General features: G+C 48.4%; 1 protein-coding gene across 1 annotated transcript in view; it reads left to right on the top strand.

Annotated features, from left to right (window-relative positions):
* The first annotated feature begins 1,391 nt into the window (after positions 1 to 1,391).
* The window catches only part of Rau (RA domain-containing protein rau), a 29,855-nt gene continuing 4,812 nt past the window's right edge, over positions 1,392 to 26,434 (top strand). The window contains exons 1-2 of the mRNA XM_076823106.1: positions 1,392 to 1,903; positions 3,449 to 3,668. Of these exons, the coding sequence (XP_076679221.1) occupies positions 3,465 to 3,668 (204 nt within the window). The 5' untranslated portion in view covers positions 1,392 to 1,903; positions 3,449 to 3,464. The remainder of the gene's footprint in view (positions 1,904 to 3,448; positions 3,669 to 26,434) is intronic.

The following is a 26,434-nucleotide window of genomic DNA, read 5'->3' as shown; positions in this document are numbered from 1 at the left end:
CCTTATGTAATATTTTTTTACACTGCATTTTTTCAGTCATTAAAATTCTTTTAATGGTTTTGTATAATTTATTTAACTTGAAAAATATTACATAACACGCTATCTGACCCCCTCTCTCCCCTTTGTAAGAGAACGTAAGAAATTCGCAACCCTCTCGCACGCCAAAAAGCTTCGCGTAATTTAGGGACAACCCCCTACAGGAAAGACGGAATTTCTGTGCTCGAGATAAATTATTTCCATGGACGGTTCGACGCGTGTGAATCGCGACAATCGCGGGTGACCTTATCAAACGCCAGAACGCTCTAACATTGTCTCCTTCCTGTGGAGATATTCTTTAGAAAATGTGTATCTAAAATTTAACGAAGTTCCCCAACTTCTTTTGATTGAATATGAGCTTTAACAAGGGGATGTTTGAAATTATTCAGTGAATCGAAGATTAACATTATTTCCTCAATGTTTCACTTGTAATTTATTGGTGTGTCTGTTGTGAATCTCGTTTGAGGGAGCACGTGCTGCAGCCATCACGTAATTGTTTCTTCCACGCATAGTGTGTATCAGTACCAATCCTTACACCCTGTGCATGGAATAAGTAAAACCAAATGGAACCGTCGAACCTATGTATTCACCCGAACCATTATCAGGCTACGCTGGATTTTTCAAGTATCCCTATAGTCACGCGTGATGTTCATTAGTAAGTACGACTTGTTCATCCGACGACATTGTAATTTACTCGCTTAGGATGCTACTTGCCGCGTTTGCTGAATCTCAATTGTCATTTAAAGCGTCCTGTCACGAGTGAATTATTTCCCTCCTTGACGAACGTTTCAGAAATAAACCAAAAACGTCACCGAACAGTTTCGAGCCATCCATTCCGATCCTCTGTGCATTGAATCAAGCTAGTTCCCCCTTCCTTTGACACAGAAAACAAATCGATAGTGCACCTATGCAATTTACCTACCCTTAAAGAAATTATTCATTCTATAATTTCCTCGCTCCTTTAACTAATAACTCGTCTGAGACATCAACCCAAAACAAACCACTCCACCCGTTGCGCCGTTACATAATCACAGATAATCAAAGACCCACCAGCCCGTGTACTATTAAACATGCACCCCAGAACAGGGGAAGGGACGACTCGGCAGAAAAGGGAAATCGAACCGAAGCATCCTTCGACTTCGTGCTCGGACGCCCACGCGTTGCTGAAAAGTTGCGAGCTTCGAGCGAGGACCGTCCGTGGACATACGACCCGCCAGTGCCGAGCTTCGCGTCGACGCCCCCGCACAAGCACACACCGACGCACACTGGAACATTCGCCCAGCGATCGACGCGTCTCGTGCACTCCGTAGGAAGGTCGTTTTCTTTCCTCCACGCCGCTAAGCTGGCTTACTACGCTGACTTACTCGACGGCTCACGCGTCCGCTTCAGTCGTAGCGCAGCGCTCGTGGCGTGTGGCACGAAGTGCAGTCGTGTGACGGGTGATTTCAACGCACGTAGAGGCGTGCGGTTCGATCGCCGAGGATCACAGTACCGCACAGGATTGTCATTCGCGTCTGATAAAAAAGACACTGCCAGCGAAATCGAATTAAAAATTGTTTTATTTGAAACCGTGCCGTGTGAACTGTTCAGAACTGTCCTCGAAAGGTACGCAGTGATTCGCCGCGTTCGAGGACCCAAACTCGAGGATCGTTCTCGGCGAGAGGGAGGATCGAAACCGGTGACTGTATCGAACAGTGGGTGCTGTTGATCGTGCACCGCTCTCAAGGATTTTACCAGCCAGTGTTTAGGACAGCGTGATTGGATGCGCTCGATGCCGCTTGTTCGCCAAGTGTAAACATGTTTCCCGCGCATTGACGTATGCACCGAACCGCGGGTGCAGCCTGCACTCAGCTGTGACTTCGTAAAAGTGAGTACAGATAGAGTTTTATGCGGTGTGATAAGGTTATCGAGGCGCATCCTTCTCGGTGCACGTGACGGGACGTTTATGGCCGTTTATGGTTTTCCAGCCGCGCAAAGCATTCTTAATTAGATGGAAAGAAATGCGATGGATTTTATCAGTGAATTCAGCACCGAGCGCTGTTTTACGCGCGGCTGTAGAGCGTTTCAACCGGAGAGATCCTAGAACGGTTACTTATTATTAATGGGAGGAATACAGTTAACACTGTGGGAATAGTTACCTTTTTCTTGCGCTTCCTCATTATGGAAATATTCAACAATCGGGCCACGTAGGTGCCCCTCTGCACTCTTGCGCCCGGACGGCTGGCTCGAATGTTCGTGGTTCGAGCTTCTGGTATGCAGATGCGCTGCATTTAGGCGTTTACGCGCCACTCCAATGCTCCTACACGATTTCTTACGGGCATGGTCTCCGTGTTGCCATTCTGGTTTCACTTCCAAATGAAACTGCACGGAGGTGCGCTCTACGCGCGTGTGCGACTGTCTAGACTTCTTGCAAGTGGTTGTAACTCAACTTTCCACATTTACTCACCGGGCAATCACGTCGCTCCCCGATAATTATCGAGCGGCCTTCGCCGAGACTATTTCCTTTTGCAGCGTTCAAGGGGGAAGTGGAGGATGTTACTGAACTGTTGTTCTATTTTAAGGAAAACTCACGTCCGTGTTATCTCAATTTACTCGTCGACGGTTCAAAATAGCTGCAGCTCTATATTCGGAAGATGAACAGAAATTGGAGCAAGAAATTTTACCTGTAGTCGGGTTTAACCTGTTCCTAAGTTTCTTGCTAGTCCTTGCCCGGTGCTTGATATGCCCAAAGTAGCCCAGTTTCCTTGCTGTTGCTACGCGAAGCTGTTATCAGTCATAATTCATGTTGAGTATCATTTGAATAGAAGATGGGTGACACCTGCTTTTGCTCGTGGAAATACACTGGTCCAATTACTCGATTCCAATGGCAAAGACAGCAGGTGTGCAAGAATACAAAATAGGATTCTATATTAAATGATCCCCCAATCTATTGTCCCTCGAGTTAACCCTTCGTGGTCATACGGGGTGTGTCGCACGCCAGGATATGTATTTGCCAATATTTCTGTAAATTTTTAGAACTTGATAATAAAATTTAAAAATTTGGTGAATTTTAACAAAAAAAAATCTCTTATCCACAACTATTTTATCAAGTACAAATTTCAACGTATCAAAAATTACATTTCCAGGAAAGCATGATTGTATGCACAATTATCACTGGAAAGTTAAAAGATTCAAAAATACAAAATTGGTCATTCAAAAATGAGTGCAATGAACCCCATATGACCAATTTGTGATTATTAGAAGGTGAGACCACGGAGGGTTCAAGATCCTATTTAAATATACAAAGGGTGTATGTTGAAGTTTGTCGATTAAATTCAGTGTCTCCATTATCCAGACTCCAAATGATATACCTACCATCAAATTTCCAAGAAGTCTGACAGAGTTTCAGGGAACTATGAAATCCTGATTTCAGGTGAGACAGAAGAGGCATGCTGAAGCACGTGTCAGTCTCGCCGTGGAGAGGGCGAGCAGACAGCGTAAGCCTCGCGTCTAGCGGGGGTGCGAGTAGTTGCGGAAGCGGAAGTCCAACTCCTGGTCACACACCGCCACCCTCGAGGGCGTCTTCGTGCGCCTCGCTCGCACCCTTAACCGCCCTTTCGAGTTTCTCGCCCGCAGACGCAACCCCACAACAGGTAAGTCCACAGAGATCTCCACTAAACCACCAATCACGATCACCTCACCGAGCGCGCGCCCATAAAGACACTTTCCTATCCACTTTTGGCCGCGGAGACGAAAAAGGATCGCCGCGCGATGCAAAAAGTCGCGCGTCCAGTCCGGAGAAAGGTCGAAAACGTCGGAGTGCAGAAAAAGCAATGACGCGGTCGCTTAATGAATCCAACGAGGCGAACAGCGCGTTATCCGTGACGGGTGAAACGGTTTCGTGAAAACGAGAGCAAAACGGCTCCCTGCACTTATTAACAGCTGGACCACGTGTGTCCTTGCCGGGAGCCGCGCTAATGGGGTCCCATCGGCGGGACGTGTGTTTAATCCACGATCATTCCTGACGCGCTCTATCGCGCGATTACCCGCGCTCCGAAAATAGCCACTCTTTCGGTTACGCAAGCGGGGCCTCGCGATCAACAAAAACCCTAGCCGTCGCCCCGAATTAAAACACCGACGGCCGGCCGCGCTGCATCTGCGCCAATTACCGCGACATTGTCCAGGAAAGTGCTCGCCCGTGGATTTTCGTGGGAAGGCAGGCAGGTTTCGAGAGGGGGTGCCATTCTCACGATCCGTCTGGCCGACTTCATCCCGCTGCGAGTCGTGCGGTTTCGCATCCCTTTTTGCGAGGACAGAAACATGACTCTCCCGGGGCCCTTCATCCCGGCAAGATGTTTAGGGAGGCCACTTTTTCCCCGACATCTGCGAGGAAACAGGGGAGGACCTCCGTAAACTCGAGCCACTCGAATACGAGAACGTCGGCTGCAAGCGTCCCCTCCAAATGGAATTTCGACGGCGTCGCGGGTCTAATCGGGATTAAGGTCAATTATTCGCCAGGCAGACTTATCGCCGATACGCAGTCGTCGCCGGTACGAAGTTCGTTCGACAAAAATTAAGGTCGCTGCATTTACAAAAGCCTTGCCTTGCATTATTATCCCAGTTTCTGCGGCTCCAGATATTAAACGGCCGGCTGTTGAATACATACATCGATATACGGCTACATCTCCATTGTGTTTGCGTCTGCTTGGCACGCTTCGCACGCTGCCGCGCAGAGGACGAGCACAAGCCGCTGAGTTTTTCCGTTAGCTTTCCTCGAGGAGCCATCTGCGGTCGCGTGTAAGCATCCTGGACACAGGAGGTTGTATATTTTTACAGAGATTTCTCACAGCGAATCCGTGAAATGCCATGCTGGTGATTTACACCTCGCGATTCGGTAGGCGGTTCCTCGAAGCTGTGAAAGAAGCGTTTCGGAAAAACCCTGTCCCCGATACGGGGTGCCTGCAGGCTCTCGGTGTCTTTCGGTAGTCGAGTTTATCTTTGCCCGGGCCGTCCCGCAGTTTTTGTCGGCGGAACCGAGGATTCTGTGTGAGAACCCCGCATGCCGAGGCGTCGCACATTGCGCGCGACTTTAATGTGGATGAAAAACTGCTCGATGACGCCGTTACCCCCGATCCACTTAATCGTGCCTAGCCCCTCTCGGTTTACTTTACTTTCTATCGTGGGTGGGTTACTTAGGAGCAGCCAGAAGTTACGAAGTAAATTCAAGCTTCGTTAAATTAGAAACGATGTAGCACGGGAACGAGCGCGATAAAAGTGGGTGCCAGCGGAAGAGCGACTCGTTGGAGGCTAGTAGGTGTATTGGAAAGTAATTCTAATTTCGATGCAACGCGGCCACGGAAGTCTTATCGGCTGCCCGATAAGATAAAGAACGCGCAGGGGAGCAACGATCTTTCGTTCCCCTGCACTTCGCGGGGAAGCTGGGAACCGGTACAGAACAAAATAATGCATTCTGGTCAAGTTTTTTCGATTGCGTCGACGGACTCGTAGGAAGAGCGCGAAGATGCGTGCGCCGTTGCGGCTTCCACGTTACCGCACGGCTTTACGTAAGCGGCGCGAAAGCTGAGAAATCGACCGCCCCGTGCAATGATCTTGACAATATCAGTGTCTATCGGCTTGTCGAATCGCCACTGCGATGCGAAATTATACGCTCGTGATCAGTAAACATAGAATAGAACAACGGTTTTTATTTATATTCGACAGAGGCGGGCGAAGTTTTTATTAAACTAAATAAAAGTTAAAAAAATTATTTCGTTCGTTAACCCGAGTTAATTTTATTCGACACATGGCGAATAATTTTCTAACATTTATTCGTTATTCGAAATTTTATTTAGATAAAAATTTTGCCACCAAAGCACCGCGCTATGCATCGATTAATTATATGGCTGGCTAATTAATCTACTGTATCAGATTTTAATAGCTTTCTTCCATTCTGTGTAAGTTTGATGATAAACTACATATGTTTACGCGACGTTTCTTGCTATTTCTTTACTGTAGATTTACCCTACATAATCGACCTCCCATATTCTTCGTGCACAGTGACTGAAAACCGCAGGATTCGCTTTAAAGAAATTCGATCCACCGCGGCCTGAAATTATTTCTTCGTCGATGCCTGTCCCAGAACTCCCAGATCGATCGCCCTATCTCCGCGACACGTACGAAATCGCGTTCCACTGCTTCGTTCCGCTTCTGGGCCCCAGGACCTGTCCCGTGTTCTGAGGCCTCGCAACATCCGGCGCAGCGGCCCGTGGTTCCGGCTTTCTTGTGTACGCGCGCCTTTTATTCCAACCGATCTCGATAAAACGTACTCGCTCCGTTCCATTGGAATGTCTAACTTTTATCCATCGACCTTTACTATGCTAGCAGGTGATCCTTCGGTATTTTCTGCAATGTTTTCTAATCACGCGAGCTCTCATCAGCAGCAACGCGGACAAATCGTAACCGTGCATGGGCATTTTCAAGAGTGGTTTGTTTCGAAATGACTCCTTTACCCCATCATTCCCGTAGCACCTACCTACATACGAGCGTTCTCCTCGTCTTCGGTTGGAGGAAGGTTAAATTCATCGAGGGGAAAGAGTAAAGACCCACAGCGTGTATTTCTTGGCCTGAACACAAGGTCGAACGAACCTGGCGATAGTATCTCGATTATCCTTAACCCCATTGTCCCTCCAATGTTCCACTCTCCCGCTGCACCGCGTCCTCAGCCACAGTAATTTTTGATACTCCAGGGTGATTTGCCCTTCGAGGAACTGGGGGCACGGAATGTGCACTGCGCTTTCAGACTTCACAGTGTTCCCCAGGATAATGTTTGGTGTCCTTACGCAACTCGTAGTCGCGTGTAATGAGAGCAGACAATGTTTCGGCCGAGTCAGGGAAATCTGTGTACCAACAGAGCGCCGTCTTCGCTCTTCCTGCTCCGATTCCTCCATCGACAGACCAGGAAGCGAGGGGGCGTAATAGATTGTGCGTCGCATTAATTATTACGTGCCGGCGCACCCGCATGACGGCGACATGGCGGAGCATCTCGAGGAAAGGGAAGCCCCAACGTCGGTGTGCTGCATCCTCGTCAAGGCTTTCCACTGTGGGCCCTATCACAATGCCCTGTAATCAGGATACGAGTCATCCAGAGGTCCTTGCCCAGACCCAAGGATGCTTCCCCCATGGAACCCTCCGCGTAGTCACAGTTATGCCTCCTTTCAAGCCGCGTTTTTTATGTATCCGCTCGAAGGGAGTCGGGGGGAACGGTATTCATCTTCGCACGATTAAAATTTCGAGCCTGGGGTTGCCGCGATGTCTCTCAGTTTATTACAAGGATATTCTGAAGCGCTGGGTTATGTAATAGCGTTAGGTAGCATTTTCCTAGCCGAGGAATGCCGTTATGTCATAGCATTCTGTAACCATCCTTGTTAGCTAAATATCTTCCAGAAACGTTTCCTACAAAGAATCAGATCTTTCTTGCGTTACCTAAACGTTGCATAGTAGATCCCTGCCTCGCCAGACCAGATACACCCACCGAAATCTAATTTCTTGGAACTTTAACTATCACCGCAACTCCTACTCGAAAGATATTAAAACCATGCACATTTCTCCTGTCTAGATTCTGGTCCTCCAAGTGAATTCTAAGCTGAGCTCTGTCTGATTCAGTTCTTCGAAATGATCTTCAGTCGTGATCCTTCATCGGTACCAGTAAATCAATAAGTCAATGGAGAACGTGTGATTGAGGAGAAAATAGATCAGATTTTGATTAACCCTTCGTTGCAATCCTGCGAGCACCCGCGACGACTATTTAAAGAAGGCTTAACAGCACCCGCCCTTATTTCTTCATGGATAATTATAGGCTATTATCCACTTCTGACTCGCGAGATGAACTCCTCCGTTTTGGAGCAGATCAGAGACATGTGATTTTTAACCGAGTGGTCGACGGTTAAGTAAACACGCCTGGAAACTTACAAAAACACCGTTGGCGGTCGTGACGGAAAAAGTATTGGGACCAAGGGGTTTCCTTTTCCTCCAGTGTTTTATGGATGGATTAGAGGTGCTCGCTCCACCCTATTCCTTCTCAACTTTTTAGTACAACAGATATCGACTTGCTTTCGTAAGCAGCCAGCGTTTAAACAAACGCGTTGACGCTTTCGGCCAAATCGGTCATCGCGAGTTACGTTGAGCAAACAAATCCACAGATAAGCGTGGCTCGCAGGCGGAACAAGCCTCAGCGATTACAGCCCTTGGAACTGTTGTGTAATCGCGACTAGCCCCTCCTGCCGCCGAGTTTTCTCCAGATAAAGTCGAATTCATTCACAGCCGCCGCTCAGACTTCCGCCATCTCCAATTAGTACCGAGAATCCGTGATTCGGCTTCCGTTCGCGATAAAGAGCGACCATCGATCATCGAATATAAATACCACTGTCTTCTTTCCGTTTATCAGCGCTCTGCGCGTCTCGGGTGTACCCTTTTCTCCCGTTATCGGTGCCGTTCACCCGTTTTTCCACGAACCGGCCGCGTATCGGGGTGGAGAAAAAGTTTCCAGATTGGCACCAATCAGAAGAGTCTTACTGTCAATGCAGGGCTCGCGTCAATGGATCTTGGGGAACCTTCCCCATTTTTGGGTACCTTGCTCCAGTAATGAAATAAGGAACAGAGCCACTGTGCTTGAGTCTAAAGCCGGGGATACATCCGAAAGCTAAACTATGGTATACTGTGCTATGCTATGCTAAGCTTTGCTATGCTTTGCTATGTTATGCTATGCTAAGTTTTGAAAAAAGTTAGCTTCAATATTTGTTCAGAAGCTAAAGTCGAGTATCGACCTGGAAGCTAAGCTAAGGTATACTATGCTATGCTATGCTATGCTATGCTATGCTATGTTATGCTATGTTATGCTATGCTATGCTGTGCTGTGCTGTGCTGTGCTATGCTATGCTATGCTATGCTATGCTGTGCTGTGCTGTGCTGTGCTGTGCTATGCTATGCTATGCTATGCTATGCTATGCTATGCTGTGCTGTGCTGTGCTGTGCTGTGCTATGCTATGCTATGCTATGCTATGCTATGCTATGCTGTGCTGTGCTGTGCTGTGCTGTGCTATGCTATGCTATGCTATGCTATGCTATGCTATGCTGTGCTGTGCTGTGCTGTGCTGTGCTATGCTATGCTATGCTATGCTATGCTATGCTATGCTGTGCTATGCTATGCTATGCTTTGCTGTGCTATGCTATGCTATGCTATGCTATGCTGTGCTATGCTATAAAAAATAAAACATAGCATAGCTTAGCTCAGCTTTTGGTGGAAACGATTCCCTAAGGATGCATTGAAGCTAAATTTGTTCAAACTTAGCATAGCATAGCATTGCATAATATAACTTATCATAGATTAGCTTAGCTTCCAGGTGGATTCCCGGCTTAAGGGAATTAGGCAAGCTTCTAGCCCAACTTCAGAGTCCTCTATCCCCATCCGATCTTTGGTCCCAATCGCTATCAGAACTGAAAGCAACGCACACAAAATAAAAACCTGCTGCACCATAAACTCTACTAATAGACTTTGAAGGGCAGACATTCGTAAGAGACAGGAAGCAAACTGAATTGCAGTAGCATTGAAAGTAATCTCGTCCAACTGACTTCCCTTAGCCCAGCGTGGGCAGGTATTTGGAATTCCAGCCACGAGATCCTCGAGTTATTAGCGCGAACCGAGTGGCTGTTAGGCTGTCCCGGGAGATTAGCCTCCAGGGTTGGTTAATCCTTCGCTTCTGCTCCTTTCAATGCCACCGAGCGTGAATTCGGAATTGAAACGTGGCCCTTATTACGCGCCAGATAGCCACGCAGTCACATCCGCGATTTAGCGCTCGAGAGCCGGAATTCGTTGCTTAACGTGCACGACAATCGACGATTGTGCAACACGTGACGCACGTTCACCTTTCAAGTACGTTCCTGACGATCATTGCGGGGGATTCCGCTCGAACCAGTTCCCCAATCGCGGTGACCATCGCCATTAAGGTCGATCGCTCCTCTGGAATAAGAAAGCCTGATTACCCAGCGCAGAGGGATCCGCAGATCGGAGCGTGGCGTTGCCCATTCATGAAGATCGTCGCAAGGGGAATTCTTTAAGCGTGAATGTCGCTAAGGATTGGTCACGAGCCACCGGTGAAAGCACTTGCAGCTGGCTACTCACACGTGGCTGAACGAGTACGCGAAACTACTCTCGAGCAGTCGTTACGCTGTACCGAGAATCGTTCTACAGCCTGTTTGTGACGCATGCCGGGCAATTGGTTGTATCGTTTTACGTATTTATTGCATTGTGCCGGCATTAATCGGTGCATTATTCCGGCTGCGTAATGTATTCGTCTTGATCAAGTGCAGTTATTGCTGTAATCTATGAACAATGAGCAGAAATATGATGAAAGTATACAGGCTAGGTACTTCAAAGGGGACAAGAAACGAATCAAAAAGGTAGAATAAGAATTCTTCTTAGAAGCCATCTGTTCCTAGAAAATCATTATAAAAGAAGATGTAGATCCTGGACTTCAAGACGAAGGCTTGGAAGACTATATTACCGATCCTCTATGTACAGAATGCGTAACGCATTGCTGAAATAATTTCCAATACCTCCCAGCCACATAGCTCGCGAGTTTGCGCACGATTACGCAGTGTTCACATCTCGGGCACGTGCTAAACACTCCAGTAGCACAGCATCGATCACTTGTCGCGCACAGGCGCCGAAAGGTTTTGTGTCACCAGGGGTACCGCGGTATCGCAGCCAATCGTGTCAGAGTGTGGGCCGTGATATTGCATTCTGGGAATCCGCGTGCACGCCGTCCTTGATTCCTCGTGTTGGCGACTGAAAGTATCGGGCCCCATCGAGCCGGCTTAATAAGCTACTTACCGGTTTCCGTGAAATTGCTTCAGCGAATATTATGCAAACGCCTCGCTCCATTTGGAATTTCCCGCTCGCATCCCACTTTCCTTTGCGCCGAGAGTCTCGACCGCGGGTTGCGCAAAACCTCCGCGCCGCTTGGCTTCAGTTTCGATTCACGCGGTCCTGGACTCGCTCATTCAATCGCACAATTGCCGAGGAACCCTTTCTTCGGCCTGTCATCGGTCGACATGTGGCCGAATAAGGGACAACCACTGCGGTTCCAGTCTCCGGTGCAGATGGCCGCGCTTCGTGTTCGCACAACGCCGAACAATCGCAATTGCGACACTTAACATTCCTCTCGTACGGCTTCGCTATCCACCACGTCCCCTTTATACGGGGCTCGAATAATGATACCCTCGGTCCGCGGTGCAATTCTGAAAGCGAAGGAAGGAGGCGGTGCCGCGTAGAACCCCAATGCGGTCGCGCACAGTAGCGCGAAAAACGCACTCGCGTGTCGGTTTTTCAGGCACCTTTTTTCAGGCACCTTTTGCGACGCCACGTGGAACGACAATCGCGGGGATGTTTCCGGAAACGTGCCTTACTGTCTGATACAGAGGCACAGTGGATCACTTTCTTCCACGGCGCGGAGATACGATCCGATCCGATCGGGGGCGTTGAAATTGATGAATACCCTCGTTCATGGCTGTCACTCGTCCTATCGACGCACAATTTGGCACCCACTCCGCACAATGGGCTGCTTTCAGCTGGACCACCCTTTAATCAGCGTTTTTGAAAACCTGGAGGTACGCTTCGACCTCTTTCAGAGCTTCCGTGAGCTTTCACGCAGAAGAAAGGAGCAGCGAAACCTGTCCTCGGGTTATTACGCTTTCGGAGCTGGCCACGCGATAAAAACTCGGATCCGTGGCTGGGCTCGCGAGCAGTGTCGTGTTACTCGATCTCGACCGCAGGAATTAATCATCTCGTCTTCCCTGGCGACGTGCGATTCCCCTTTTCGTCGCTGCTACCTGGTACACGCGCTTGTTATCCTCTTCCTGGTAACGCGACTACACGCGTATCTTCATCAGAAAACGCACGCCACTGTACAACCGCGGAAAAATCGCCAGGGACACTTGCCCCGCGGATGGAACCCACCTAGACTCTTCGAGAAGCCAGTACCGTAGCTTCAACAACTGGCTAGCAAATTTCTATCAATAAACTTATTGCAATGGGATTGTTGTGACAGTCCGTGATATGTTCCCGCCGTCTATTTACAGAGACTCTTCTATCTGGCCATTGAAGCCGCCCTCCTACAACCCATTCCTATTAATTGCAATTCATACTTCGCCCGCCCAGTATCATTGCCCCTTCCCACTTGAGCAATAAATTTTCCTTAATTACCAGAGGTCACGCCGTGGCACTATCTCCACCGAGATTCCCCGTAGCGTACCACCGGCACAGATCTTCCTTCATCATCGGGAAATAGCGATGGAGCAGGGCCAGAGATCGCGATGTCAGAGCCGACCATCTGCCGCACAGTGCTCCCATTCACTCTTCCCTTCGCTCATCCAACCCCTCCGCCCTTTGGTTTGTAGTAAGTTCCTTCATCCTCCTTATCCTCTTTTACCGCCTTTGTCCACTGTTCCTCGCGGTTCCCCCGGCTTTATATCTTCCCGCGATATCAACGAGCGACTCTATCCTACGTTTGCCTGATAATCGTGTTTGCCTTGGGCCTCCGCGAGCCACGCATAAATTGTTGCAACGGAAACAAAGCCGCATCCTGGAGCGTTTCACTAAAACAAATTCAAGTCCCGGCACCGTTTCTCCGGAAAATGATCAGGCGCCGTTTACGAGGAAAAGCTGGTAGCATGACTAGGCGACCACAAGCCGATCACTTTTCGCGAGTGAGTCAGATGTCGATGCATGATAATTACCCAGTTACGAAACCCGGTGACCAATGATACAGAAACGTGCAGCGAGCGGAGGGAACCGCATCAACGGACTGGATAGGATGCGAACCATTGATCCGGGGAATGCAGGCTCTTCTGACGCTCAAAAGCTGACCGGATGGGAAACGTGCAAGGGTTCCTAACAGCCGGAAGCGTCGAACGCGGCGATGATACCGGGTGATCCTGGTCAGACCGGGCGGAAGAGAAATTCCGCTGTTTCTGCCGGTGAATGGAAAACCAGCGAGCCCTCTGTTGCGTACAGAGAGCGCGCAATTAATCTCCCGGCAATTAGAGATCGCGGCGCGGCTCTCGCCGCTGCGGAACGTTCAGGGGACGCGACAAAAGCGACTATCTGCCACGCTGGGTCGTTAAGCTTGACGTTGATTGAACGCGGGCAATTAACAGTTTTATCTAATTTTCCCTCGGTTCTGCGCGAGGTCGCGGAGGAGTTTTCACGGGGAGGCAGAGGCGCCGGGCACAGTGGCTACATTCATTCTGTCTGGTTGGATTCACGATCGCGGCGGGATCCACATGTGGTGCACGACCGCCGGTCGCAGGGCCGCCGATCTACGCGCGCGTGTGCTGCTTGTAACGCGTAAACGGCTGCGATACACGGAGCGGTAGCGTACGTGTTACGATGTATTATGAGTTAAACAACGTAATGATAGGCACGGCGCCAGGACAGCGGCGTATCTCTTGCGAGCCATGTAACGGGTGTCTCTGAAGGAGATAATTGCTCGTATCAGTGGCCGTTGGAAATATCCCTGGGCTTCGTATCACGCCGCAAGAGTATTGTTTGAATAATTATAAGCACGGCGCGCTATTTTTGTCGGGGTTTATGCGTTGGTGATACATGAATGGGGAGCCCAAGTTTTCCGTCGTCCTTTGAACCCCATTTAATGGAATCCACTTGGAAGCGTGCGGTGCACAGTGCTAGGATGCAGAATTCGATTGGAGTTGAAGGTGGACTCTGTTGGAACTTCTGAGTATATCGATTTCGGTTACGGTTCTACAGAACCGATATTATATCGGTTTTATAACAGTAATGTATGCATCGGTTCCGAGAGTTTACTGTATATATAATCACTAGCAAACTATACTCGAGCTTCGATTCGGGCCTAAGAGATATTAAAGATTCCGTGAAAACACATTTCACTCCTTTTCACCACCCCCTAGGGGTTGATTAGGGCAAAATTCTGAAATTGATTTTTAGGCATTTTTGTGGGTAACCTTTTGAAGTAAAAATCAAATTGATATCTAATCGGGCCGAACTGATTTTAAGAAATCCGTGGAAACAAATTTCAGCCCTTTTCACTCCCTTAGGGGTTGATTCGGGCAAAATGCTGAATCTGGTTTTTAGACACTCGCGTGGGTAACCTTTATAAGTAAAAACCAAGTTGATATCTAATCGGGCTTAAGAAATCATAAGCAATCCGAGAAAATATATTTCACCCTTTTTTACCCCCTTCGAGTTGGAATGTCAAAAAAATTTCTGCGTATCGAGCACCTACGTCGCAAAAGGAATATACCCTCCGAATTTTCGATTCTGACAAGTCGGTTTTAAATCATCCCCGAAGGAAGGGTGTAGCCTTCCTTTTCGATTTCATTTAATTTTTGCCTGTCGCATCTTTCTGGAGTCTTAAATGTGAAACATTTTAACTTTAGGCTACTTCCAACTGTTATTTGACTTTTACACAAATATGGGGACGATGTAGCTTGTCAACGAGGGAGTATATCACGCCCATTATCAATCACGCTCTAACAATGATAAACGATACCGCTCGTACGCACGTCGACGATTTCCCACATCAGTCGGGGAGAGCATCTTATCGCCGTTCACCGTGTTACCGCGATTTCGAGCTTCCCCACGGCTCTGACGAAAGAGTTAAAGCCACGAACACGAAACTTCCGGTGCAACGAACCCGTCGAAGTCGCGTCCAGAGCTTATTACGACACACCGATATTAGTTTTACGAGGCTGCCATTCTGGAAATAGATCGGCGAAACGCGCGTCATCGAAGTCGTTCGACAGTGTCTCTGTGTGGGTTGACACAACGAGGCGATGATGAAGTGCATCGCGTGGCAGGTGCTCGCTGCACCTGCACCCCCAGCGAGAATAAAATAGACTCCCCTGCAGACGTGACTTTGACTGAACACAATAATCAGCCATTCTTCATCGATGAAAAAAAAAGCCAGGGACGAAACTAGGGTGTATAGCCCCCGGGGCAAGGATTCTGTTTGGCACCCCGCCACCTAAACATTTCACCCCCTTGTATTGCCCACCTTAAAAGGTTCACACATTTCATAAAAAAAATTGTAATAAAACTGTTTATTATCTGGTTTCAAACATATCGCAGGTACCCCAATTTGTTTCCTGCTTGATAACAGATGAATAAATTTTAAACAGATAAATTCTAATTACTTCTCCATAAAATGTGTACCTTCATTATTCTTAATGAAATAGTGTAATGTATAAATTTGAATAAAGCGATTGCTGTAGTTTTTGCAAAATTATGTCTTTTCTCTACGAAGATTTCTCGTTCGGCGAGGCTGGCACTGCTCACTCACCCCCTAGTTTCATCCCTGAGCAAAGTAAATTCTTTCCAACAATAATTGTGCGTTTAGCGAACCTCTCTACTAATTGAAAATAGATTCCACTTTCTTTAATTACTGTCTGACGGAAAATTCTTCGCATGGTCGAAGGTTAGGCTGCTCAGCTGGTTTTCGGTCCTAACATAGCGCACGACTTATTGACACTTGGTCAAGTGAAGTCAAGAGGATGGGTTAAGCGAAGCAGCGCGTCACCGCCTGGCTAGCCGTTCATTTTCGACCTGCGAGCAATAATCTCGTCCCGCGTTAATGAGCCCCGCGAAAATGCGAGGAACCACCGCGAGGAATGCAGCCCGGCCTGCGTCGAGGACTTTTACAGCCGCGGAATCGATAAATGACTCCCGTAATTTGGGCACCGCGCGCGGGACACTTTACGAGCATAAACGAGGAATATTAATGGGAGCTGTGTTATAGAATTTTAAGCGAATACCTTTAAAACTCCGGGGCATACATTTCGCGGCGACTGCCTCGCTGCCAGGTTCTGCATTATTCATGAAAAGAACCACCTCCGCTCGAGATAACTCTCCCTCGTCGACCTTATCGCCTTGGTTGCGGCAATCGCAGTCAGGTGTGCATCGCGGCGAGGTCTTTGGGTGCACTGACTGAACGGAAGGGCGGCTTTACGAGCAAGGTTCGAAGGGACATATAGGGTCGGAGAAAGCTGTACGATCACGTGCGAAGATAACGCCACGGTTCCCTTCAGTTTTCCACCCTTTCGTGACCCTTTCGAATTACCTTTCGCCTGCGTATCGCGGCAATGCGAGTAAATTATACGTCAACTGCTAGTGTCGTTGAAAAACAGAGGGCTCTAGATTAATTATGCAGGCTGCAACTCCGACTGTGATTAGCCTGAGTTTACTAGCACGTCTCTTGAACGCTGCAAAAAGGAAGAAATGTTGAAAGAGAAAACGAGGGAAATAAAGGTAATTAAAATTAGTATATTTATGTATCTGCAGTTGCGTGAAATTTGTTTCCCACGAGGGGGATTATTTCTTTTAAATTGTACCACATATTTTAGTACACCCTCTAGTGACTAGATTTAATATACTCTAATGTAATACGCATGATCTAATACACTGTAGATTTAATAATTCCAACTTCCCCCTTGAACACTCAGTATCCTCCTACGAATTAAGAAACAGTGCACATTCCTTCATTCCAATGCACACAGCCCTTCTGTTCGCTGTGCCTATACAGAATATGCTTCCACTGTAAATTCATGGTCCAGGATAGGATTAGGGTCCCGTAAGTTTCTAATCGACGCGGTGTTCGACAGGCTTTCGTGCCTGGAAATGAACGCTGCTACGCGATACTCTCTATGAGATTAGAATTGTACTTACACCTCGAGTTGGCGTAGAATCGTGTTGTCACCCTTCCACGGCCCACGAACCGGATGTAAGCGTTCCGTGCATGGTGGCTGCGGTCGCTAATAATCGCGCGCGTGTTGGTGGTAACGGGGGACTTAAAGTTGGTCGAGTTGTTCTCGTTTAAAACAATCAGCAGCAGAGGAAGGACCAATTATACGGACCTGCGACCGTCTGTCACCGACCTCCTGTTCTCTTAATATCGTAGATCGGTGCGCACTGGTAAATATAAACAAGGAGTGGGTGGATTCGACGAAACAACAACCCCGCAGCCTCGCTCCACCCTTTCATCACCACAAATCCTCGAGTGCTCCTGCAATTCGAACAGTCAAGCGACCAATTTCACGGCTACTTTCTCCAAATAACAGTTCGCTGGAATATCGAAGGAAACGAAGCGTAGAAGTAAAAAGTTAAGTACATCATCGCCTATGCAATCAGCTGGCATAAAAGATTTACGCAAAAATTGTTCGCAGCACGCGGTATCGGCGCAACTGTAGCTACGTAATTACCAGAGTACATGTCGACAGAACGAGGATTAGGCGAAATGTTATTACCCCGTTAGGATTCCAACGATCTCGAAAATTGCACATCGACTGTGCACCCACTTCCGAATTGGATTCACGGGATAATTTATCCGGTCGTTAAGCGTGACCCACAAAGTGATGGCAGTGGTCGCTGGGCGGACCAGCGGCAACAGTTTTTATTCAGGCTTTAAGTGGAAACGGAAGGAGATTAAAATGGCAAGTGGAAAGCCCGTAGGCAAGTTTTCACCTGGTGGATGGACGAGAAGATTTGATACGCCCGGCGGAGGTGGTTCCATTCTTTAATTGCGATCTCACCAGGTTTCTTTTCCATTCGAGGTATTCCGCGGGCGACCGTCCCGCTTCTTTACGGCGCGCGACTGCGTTTTAATTGGGAGCCTCGAGTGGCTTATTTCCTGGAGAGAGGGAGGCGCAGCTTCTCTGATTGAGTGGGCTTCGTCAGTCTCGTAAAGTAGAAGCACGCGTCTCGGCTACCGTAAACAGGAGGCGAGTACTTGCTCGCGGTCCACTCGACGAGGTTTAGAAAGAAGAAAAAAGAAAAAGGAAGAAACGGAGAAGAGGAGATCAAACAGCCGCCTGCCACTTTTCCACTCCAAGTGGCTGCGGAGCGTTCTGCGTAAACAGCTGCCCCGATTTCCTGACCAGTGGCCATTAGAATATCGAATTCAAGGGCTCTCGAGCGACAGCTTTCCACCGCTGAGGATCTTGTAACGCGGGGTGAAGTGCAGTCGGTATCGCCTGCCCGTGAAAACGAGAGATTGCGATGAATCCTCTTCGCTGATTTTGCCTGGAGTGGCACTTAGGTGCTCGCAGTTAACTAATCTACCCGTGCTTCCGCGCAATTTGTTGCGTAACGCGTTTATCCGATTCAGATGCCTTCGGCGTGCGTCGTTATCCTCATCGCGTGGCTACTGGACCAAAAAATTGCAGTGTTGTAGGAATACAGCGGAAAGCATCCGCGCGTCACGAGTCTAAGTTTTATAATTCTGCTCTGTCAAACGTCGCGCGTTGCACATTCGCAGAGATACAGATAACTGGCTCCTACCACAGCTTCGACTCTTGCCTTATCAGAGAGAAACGAATACTTTTCTGCGTTCAGTCGTCGGCAATATGCTTTAAAGGAAAGAAACAAAAGTAAAGCACATAGGATATTCCGCAGAGCTATCAGACAATAATTCTAGGCCGCTGGTTACCTGGAATTCGAAAAGGTAAACGGCGATACTCCTGTCGAGGATACATTAACCGATTCACAGAGCTAGACATCGCGTAGACGTCTCTAGATGTCCATCAGCCGGGGAGTCATTATCATCGAGCGTGCACGCGAGCATGCACTCGTGCATGGGCCGTTGCATCTCGTCCAGTTTTGCTTTCATCTCGTGCCAAGAAGCCCCCGCGGCCGGTGCCATATGGCGGCGGAGAACTATCGAGAAGTACGTGCGCGCAGGAAGGAAGCTTTCCAGCATGACCGTATTATGTTCCCAGTACCAAGAACATATTGCGAGGAAGAGAACGCTGGACGTGGGCGTGCGTGCACGCACGTGAAAGCGGGCACGCGATGCGACGATGAGGGCACGTGCCCCATATTCCCTCGAGGAGCCTCCTCCGCGTCGCTTCTTTGTGGAAGCACCGGAAACGGGTGTCAATTGTCAGCCACTTGGACGTCCACGGCCGGACACGGTGTTCTCCAGCGGGCGAACCCGAGAACGCCCATTCCTGTGTGGTCCTTGGCAAACAATTGCGATGCAGGACTACGACGGCGGCTAGCCTCAACGCAACACTTGCGACTGGATCGCCAGTCTTTGGGTCAGGCAACTGTCTGATCTACGTGGATGACCGAAAGGGAAGTCCGAGGAAAGGCACGAAGCAAAAGGGCTGGTCATTTTTCTTGCTTACTTATACTGCTCCACAGTTATTATTTGACTAAGCTTTATGTAGGGGACTTCCTACAGGTTACAACGCAATTTTTGTTCGCTGCCAAAATTCACTCGAAGCGGGTGAAATTAACCCCTGAAAATTCGGCTATTTTCCGATTTTGTGCGAACTGCAAGAGATAGAAAAAAAATTTCGCGACAAAAGTTACTTCTTTTAATTAGATCTGTCAGATGGTAAAATATTATTTTTCAGCTCGCGAGTTATAACACAAAATTGGAAAATAACCGGATTTTCAGGGGCCAATTACACCCGGTTAGAGTGAATTTGGGCAGCAAACCAAAATTGCGTTAGAATCAGGAGGGAATTCCCTGCATATTCACAAAGTTTCAGAATTTTTTCATGTAAGTAAGACAGAGAAAACCATTTGAATAGACGAAATTTACGTACCTCTTTAGAAAATTTATAACGAGGGCTAATTTATTGCGACACATTTTTTTTGGCGATAGAGTTTGTCGCTTTGAACAGTCACTTGTTTACTAATTCTTAAACTGGGAGCGATAAGTCATCGTCTTCTAACTAATAATTGATAATTTAAAACAATTCCATCTATGTATCAGATGATACACTATTTACTTCACATCAATTGCGTCGTTTAACTTCTCGCGTGGACGATCGGCAAAAAATAGTGTCCAGCAGTATACGATAATAAATAATAATAGCGATTCGGTCTTGCATGAAATTCATGTTCCATCGGCGTTTCATAGGGATTTCCACATCCCCCACGATTTCTCTTATATACTTATCTCTTAACACGTTCCGCTGAAACGATCGTTTGGATGCGATTCCTCGATAAGAATGCCTGGCGTGCCGCGGATGTCCAGGGAACGGTTCGATGTCTCGATCAGCCCACTTTCTGCGGCTGGTTTTCGCGAAACGAGCCTCGCTCAGCTGGCTCAACGATATCGCTCGATTACATCGTTAGCGGCTCGCTTAAGCTCGCGTTTTATACTTAATAATCGCCGGTAACGAGGCATTAATTATCGTCGCTGTTCCCGGGGGATCGTGGATCGAGCGCGCCATTAGCTGCGCGGACGGAGACGCGTGCAGCAACCTGGAAAATATGCTGTTACAGCCACGCAAGAACAGCCGAGCGTTGATCGACAGGATGATTACGATCGCGTCGCGGCGGCTGCTTCTGCTGGCCACTTTGTAAACTCGATTTCTTCTATTATTTAATCGTGGCTCGTTTGCATTCCACCATAAATGGATCCGTGCCTGCATTCCTCGCGACTGCTTTGTTGCCCATCGCGGGGGACATTGAAGGGCAATGTTTCTTCCTTTCTCCCCCATTTGATGAGATGTCACTGTAAAATGCACGCTGCTTCCCCTTGGCCAGTGAAATTACGGCCACATTAAGGACAGTCGCGTGTCGAAGGTGTCCACGAGCAGGGCGGGCAATTGCTGGTTCGTTAAAAGCGTGAGGGAAGAAGCCGCGAAATGCACGGTAACGCGACGCGTAATCGCGGCCAGACAATTGCACGAAATGCTTGCCTCGGTTGGTGCAAGTGACACTGATTGACCCTCCCGTGGAATTCCTGACCCCAAGACGATGAGTTCAGACGCTCTCGCGGTTGACCCCGACACGCTCGATTTAACGTGGCACTGCCTTTCCAGCAAAAAGGGTTGTAGAGACTGGCGTCCGTACGTATCGGTCGATAAAACGGCGCCATTCGGCGGTGTATCTTAGCCAGACATGAAAAAAGACGCCCGTGAACATTATCTAGCCGAGCATTCATATTTTTCTTCAAATTGCGACACTTAAGCCGCGTTACGTCCCGCGACACAGCCTGAAACCATTCATTGAAACGGTGTTTCCCAGCTTATCTAGCGATTCGAGCTGAATGGAGCGATTTTTCTGTTGTAAAGCATGGGCGATGGCAATCCGAATGATATATCTTCAATTTCTTTGGTGCACCAACAAGCTAAGTTAGGGACTTCACAGGCCACGATATAATGCTATCAAATTTACGTATAATTCCCTGAGTGGAATTGATTGTGAATACTTTAAATCAATAAAAAATATAAAATATAAAATTTCTTTAGTGTACCTCCCCTCTGAGGAGCGTGAGAACTGTCAAGATATCGTTCTACAAATTTAATAACGCAATGACATGTTCCCAAATTGATCTGGAGGTTTACAAATTCGCATGAAAATCTGTTTCTACTTCGCATCATCCCAAAATAATGTGTACTGCAATGAATCATAAACACCCTCTACAAGTTTCACCCTAATAGAACGACTTTACAAACTGTCGAGAAAAAAGCACAGTACCTATCGATTAACCCAGAAATTACTAGCGTAGGAGCACGTCCGAAGCCAATTAGGGGGGCATTGACAGGATTTCAACGACGGTTTCCGCAAATCCGAAGCTAAGGAACTGGCGTGTTACCCAATCCGCGACACTTATTCCCGTTACACATCGTTCGAAGTTATGTAAACCGGGTCGTGTGACATTTCGTGGTCGAGCACAAAAGGAGTCACGAGTCGCATGGAACGACTTGCCCCTACTTGCAGGCCTCCGCTGGCATAAGTTTCCACCGAGCGTGCGAAGTGTGCTTCGTTCGGCAACAATTAAGCTTCCCAGGCTTTCGTGGTGTATTGTTTCGCGACGGGAAAGTGGCGGCGCGAAAGTAAGAATCCGCAGGAAACGTGGAGCTGGCGATTTCTCATCGAACCGACCGGGCGACAACCAGCTCGCCCCGTGATCCAGGACGATCCCGAAAGGAGCAGTGGGATCTCTGCGACAGAGGCTAGAAACACGGAGAGAGTGCTCGATTGTGTTCCTCCGTCGAGCGCGCTGTTACTTTTGCGCCGCATCGTCGCGAGCCTCAATTAATATCGACGACGATTGGGCAGATGCGTCCGTGCCGCTGGCGATTGATATACCGGCGAACGAATACGACACCAGTGATGGTCGGACCTCGCTGACGCTGCTTGCAGAGCAACTGATGACACTGGTAGGCTATCTGCCCTGTCCTTTGAGCGCAGCGCGTGGTCGTGTGACAGCTCGGATTCTACCTGCTCAGCTAACCCTTTGTTGCAGCGATGTTCGAGGACATTCGAAACACCGAGGAAGCAAGAGTACTACAGATATTTTTCTTCCACGTACACAGTACCTAGGAAGAACCTAATTTCCATCGACTACCAAGGCAGCGCAGGTAACAAAGGCTATCTGCCTTGAAGAAATCCTGATTTCGGTACTATCAGCTGCTTCGAATCATAATGAGACCCTGTCCCACTAAAAATCCCCCGTTCGACACCTGTCAGCCGACGAAATTACGAGAAAACAAAGCCTGCTGGCCTCGATATCCGCGCGGGCTAGAGCAACGGTGCGGAACAATGATTCCACGGGGTTGGAGGAGCGACAGAAGGAGCTGGACAGCGATTCTTTCCTGCTCGGGGGCCCCGCGTTTTGGTTCCAAGCGTCTTCGGGGCCTGGTTTTTTCGGCCGGAAATCAGAGGAAGGGGACACGTGCTCGAACGGCAACAGCACCTGAAGAGACCCCACCGGGGGGGGGGAAGATATGGCAGCTGAGAGTCGAAAAGCACGTGCCATCAGGGAAAGGGGTGAAGGAGGACTGTCGTTCAGGATTCAATGGAGTTCTCTCGGGTTATAAGGAATTTATTATGCGCACGGTCCTACCTGGGACTGGCCGATACTGCCACCATTCAAACCGAGGTCGTGCACCGTCTACGTAGGCTCGCATGAAAATTAATGAAGACATGGCACCTCCAGTCTTCCCTTCGCCTTACCTACACCATGCAGAGAGATAACGAGAGACACGAGCGTTGATTTGTAATTATACTTTACATCATTTCTTTTATAGGTAACTGGGGAACGTTTCTATTAACTTCAGAAAGTGTAAGGGATGAAGAGCATGTCTACTGTTCTGTGGTTAAACTTTACTCCGACAAAAGTAACACAGGGCCGTGTCATTCGATGCCTCTAAATGCGAGGAAGACATAGAAACATAGAAAATGCATATTATTAGGCTTTAAGTGGCTCCATTGGCGTGGGACAGTCAGTTGTAGGAAATTCTACCCGATCCTCAAGCCTTGCCGCACGATTTTGTTCGCGCTCTAATTATAAAGCGCGCTGGTTCTCATAATCCTTTGCCATTTCCGGATTCCGAAAGACCAGCCAGCGACTTGAATGGGACTGCTGCGAGAGTCTCGCTTTTTCAGAGAAATTTTCAGGGAAGCTGGATTACCTACTTGTCTAGAGTTAATCAACTGCATCCTCGTTCTATGGTCTCGTTATCAATACCGTAGCCGAACGGCTGGCAGCGGTTAATTATACAAACACGCAAATCTGCTCGCCGATTAGAAAACCACCAAGGTCGTTCGATAGCGTTTCCGTTGAAAGGTGTCGTTTACCTTGCTTTGAAACTGGGATACGCAATGTATACCGGGTGGCGTTCAATACGAGGCTCTACCGTTCTACTTGAAGCGGCTGATAACGATAAGCGCGTGATAGGCCGGTCTATTTTTAGCCTGTCAATGAATCAACGGAGCGAAACGCGCAGATTCGCCGCGAAGTTCATGGAAGCCGTGGAGGGAAGGCAGCTCCGAGGGCACCGCCGACGGAGATTTCGGCGCAAGAAATCCCGAAAGTGCCCCCAAAACGCATTCTTCGAAGCACAGCAGAGTTTTACGGGGCTTTACGAATTCCCGTGAAAAGAGAGGCCCTTCATTACAAGACACTCCGCCAGCATATGGCGACTCGCACCCCCTGCCGCCCTTCCGCGGCATCTCCCCCTAAACTTTTTACATTTTACACTCGATACGCCAGATTACACGTCGGATTTCTGTGCTCGTGCTCGAAAGGGGAGTGGACTTCCTCCGCTACGAATTCTTGGCTGTTAACTTCCCCATTAGGAAGTTCGTTCACCCACAAATTTCTCTGGCTTCTTGTCGAGGGGCGCACGGGCTGTTAATCTTGACTCTCTCGCTTCTTCCTCGCAGTTAATTAAAATATTCCTCGACTATTCAGGGGAGGCTGTTATTAGTGGGAGAGATATATCACGTGCAATTGAATTTTCACGGACTTTGATTTCTGGAGAGTTTGTTCCTTGTATTTTCGTTGGGAAACGTTTTCAAACATGGTCCCACCAACGAAAGGGATACTTCTAACCCGAGCGAACACCTTCTTTCAAACGGAAATATCTTCGACGCGTATTTCGGTATCGTAGCGTATAACCGGCTGGGAGATATTGATGTCTCCTAACGGGGTGGCATCTCTTCTTTCCCGCAGCAGCTCCTGATGAGCCGCAGACCTCTGTTTGACACTCGCGCGCGCTCGTCTACGCGCTTTTTCTACCGTTCGCATTATTTTCTCTTTCATTAGCCGCCGCCTGGCGGAAAGCACGCTGTCGATTGACCGTCGCTTGGAGCAAGCGGTTCTTTCGACGATCCGGCATCGTTAACTTACTTACGATTGCCAGGAATCCGCGGCCCTAAATGATACCGTTATCGAATCTCGTGGGGAACATGCTCGAGATCTCTACCTAATTCGCGACAGATTCCCACAATCGTTATAAACAAACTTGCGAGGAAGAAAAATAGGGTTTGGAGCCGTCGATGATGAAATGGCCGCTACGGGCTTCGTAGTGGCATCCAGCGTTTCACGGTGATAAAATCGATCAGTGATCCGAGTCTTAGCATACACGATCACCTGAGAATTCCTCGTAAACCGCACGCTAATAATCCCGCGCGTAAGCGTGCTGGAATTCCGATGAATCAGAAATCACGCAGCCTACGCGATCTTTCCTCGTGAAAATGTGTGTACGTCCCAGGGTCGTACGAAAAACCGTGGCCGAGGTGTATTTTAACGGCCACGTGTTTACTGGAGCAGTGTATATATTTCGGTTCGGTGGGGCAGCACTCGTTAGAACGGGCTCGTCTATCGATTCTCGGTCGTCGTAAAACGCGACTGAGAAATCCACGACGCTGTAGTGTAAGAATCCCGCTGTTTGTTTAGTCGGCAAGGGAACGAGTGTTGGAAACAGTGCTTTGGGTAGAAATCGGTGGAGACTTTTCAGTACGGTGAACGAATTGAATTCTGGGCTCAGGTCCAGGACACCTAACTTCTTTGGAGTTGTATCGCACTGGGTATAATAATTGAAATGTAAAAGTAATAGAGAATTTGTCATTAGTTTAGTCGCGCCAATTTTTAGGAACATACGTATCTTTGTTCTGGCCGCAGATGGATTATTCGAATTTAGGTTGAGGAATGAAATATTTGTCCCACAAAATAATATAAATTAACGCCAAGGGTCGCCCCAAATTGGCACACGACACTTTTACATTGACCAGAACACGCCTCCCTAATAATCCCCATTCACCACATCAAATTTACCCCGTGACTTATGCGTGTACTATAAAAGGCACTTATTGGTGCCATAAACAGTGCGCACAAAAAGGATAATCCAAGTATTCTCACTGAAACGTGCTCCTTCAGCGTACCAGCAGCTTAGCGAAACGCCAAACAGGACGAGCGTCGATCCGCAAACGCCCTTCCGCCGCATAGTTTCGAGCAACACTGCTCGGGAATTATAACACGGCTAGGTAGAGCGGCCGCGGTGACGTTTACGCCCCGAGTTTGCCACATTTGGCGCGGGTCATTATAGTTGTAAATAAAGCGTAGCCGGCGGTCATAAAATCTACCTACACGTGTTTCGGAAACGCCGAGCGGTAATTTCGGACCTGTGGGCTGAGGCTCAGTCTTCGACTCGCAACATCTGGCTTATCGATGGGTCAGCCTTCGAATTGTTTAGAATTAGCCAGTTATTTCGGTTTTAAACGCGATCGAAAGTCTCGGCACTTGAGTCAGGAGTAAACAATAGCCTGGAAATAGCGTGCAGGGAGTTTCGAGCGAACGACTGCCTGCGGGATGGCCAGATGTAAGGCTCCAAAGGGTTAATGCGGCACGTTTCGACTCCACCCTACTAAACGAGGGTTAAAATCAGTTTTCACGCGGCACCTCTGTATTTAATTTCCTACGCCACTGCTGCACAAACGCGGCTTTAATCTCGGCACATGAATACACGGATGCACCCATATGACCTACGCGCGTCTGCGAACGGGGTGATCTGGTGTCTGGTTTATTTTCAGTGCGCCCATCCCCTCGTAGCCGGCGTATCTGAAGGGTTGATAGCGTTTTAT

This window comes from Andrena cerasifolii, chromosome 11 (assembly GCF_050908995.1).
Source record: "Andrena cerasifolii isolate SP2316 chromosome 11, iyAndCera1_principal, whole genome shotgun sequence".
Taxonomy (NCBI): Eukaryota; Metazoa; Arthropoda; class Insecta; order Hymenoptera; family Andrenidae; genus Andrena; species Andrena cerasifolii.
Note: the sequence above shows the minus strand (reverse complement) of the source record. Positions and strands in the feature narration are given on the sequence as shown.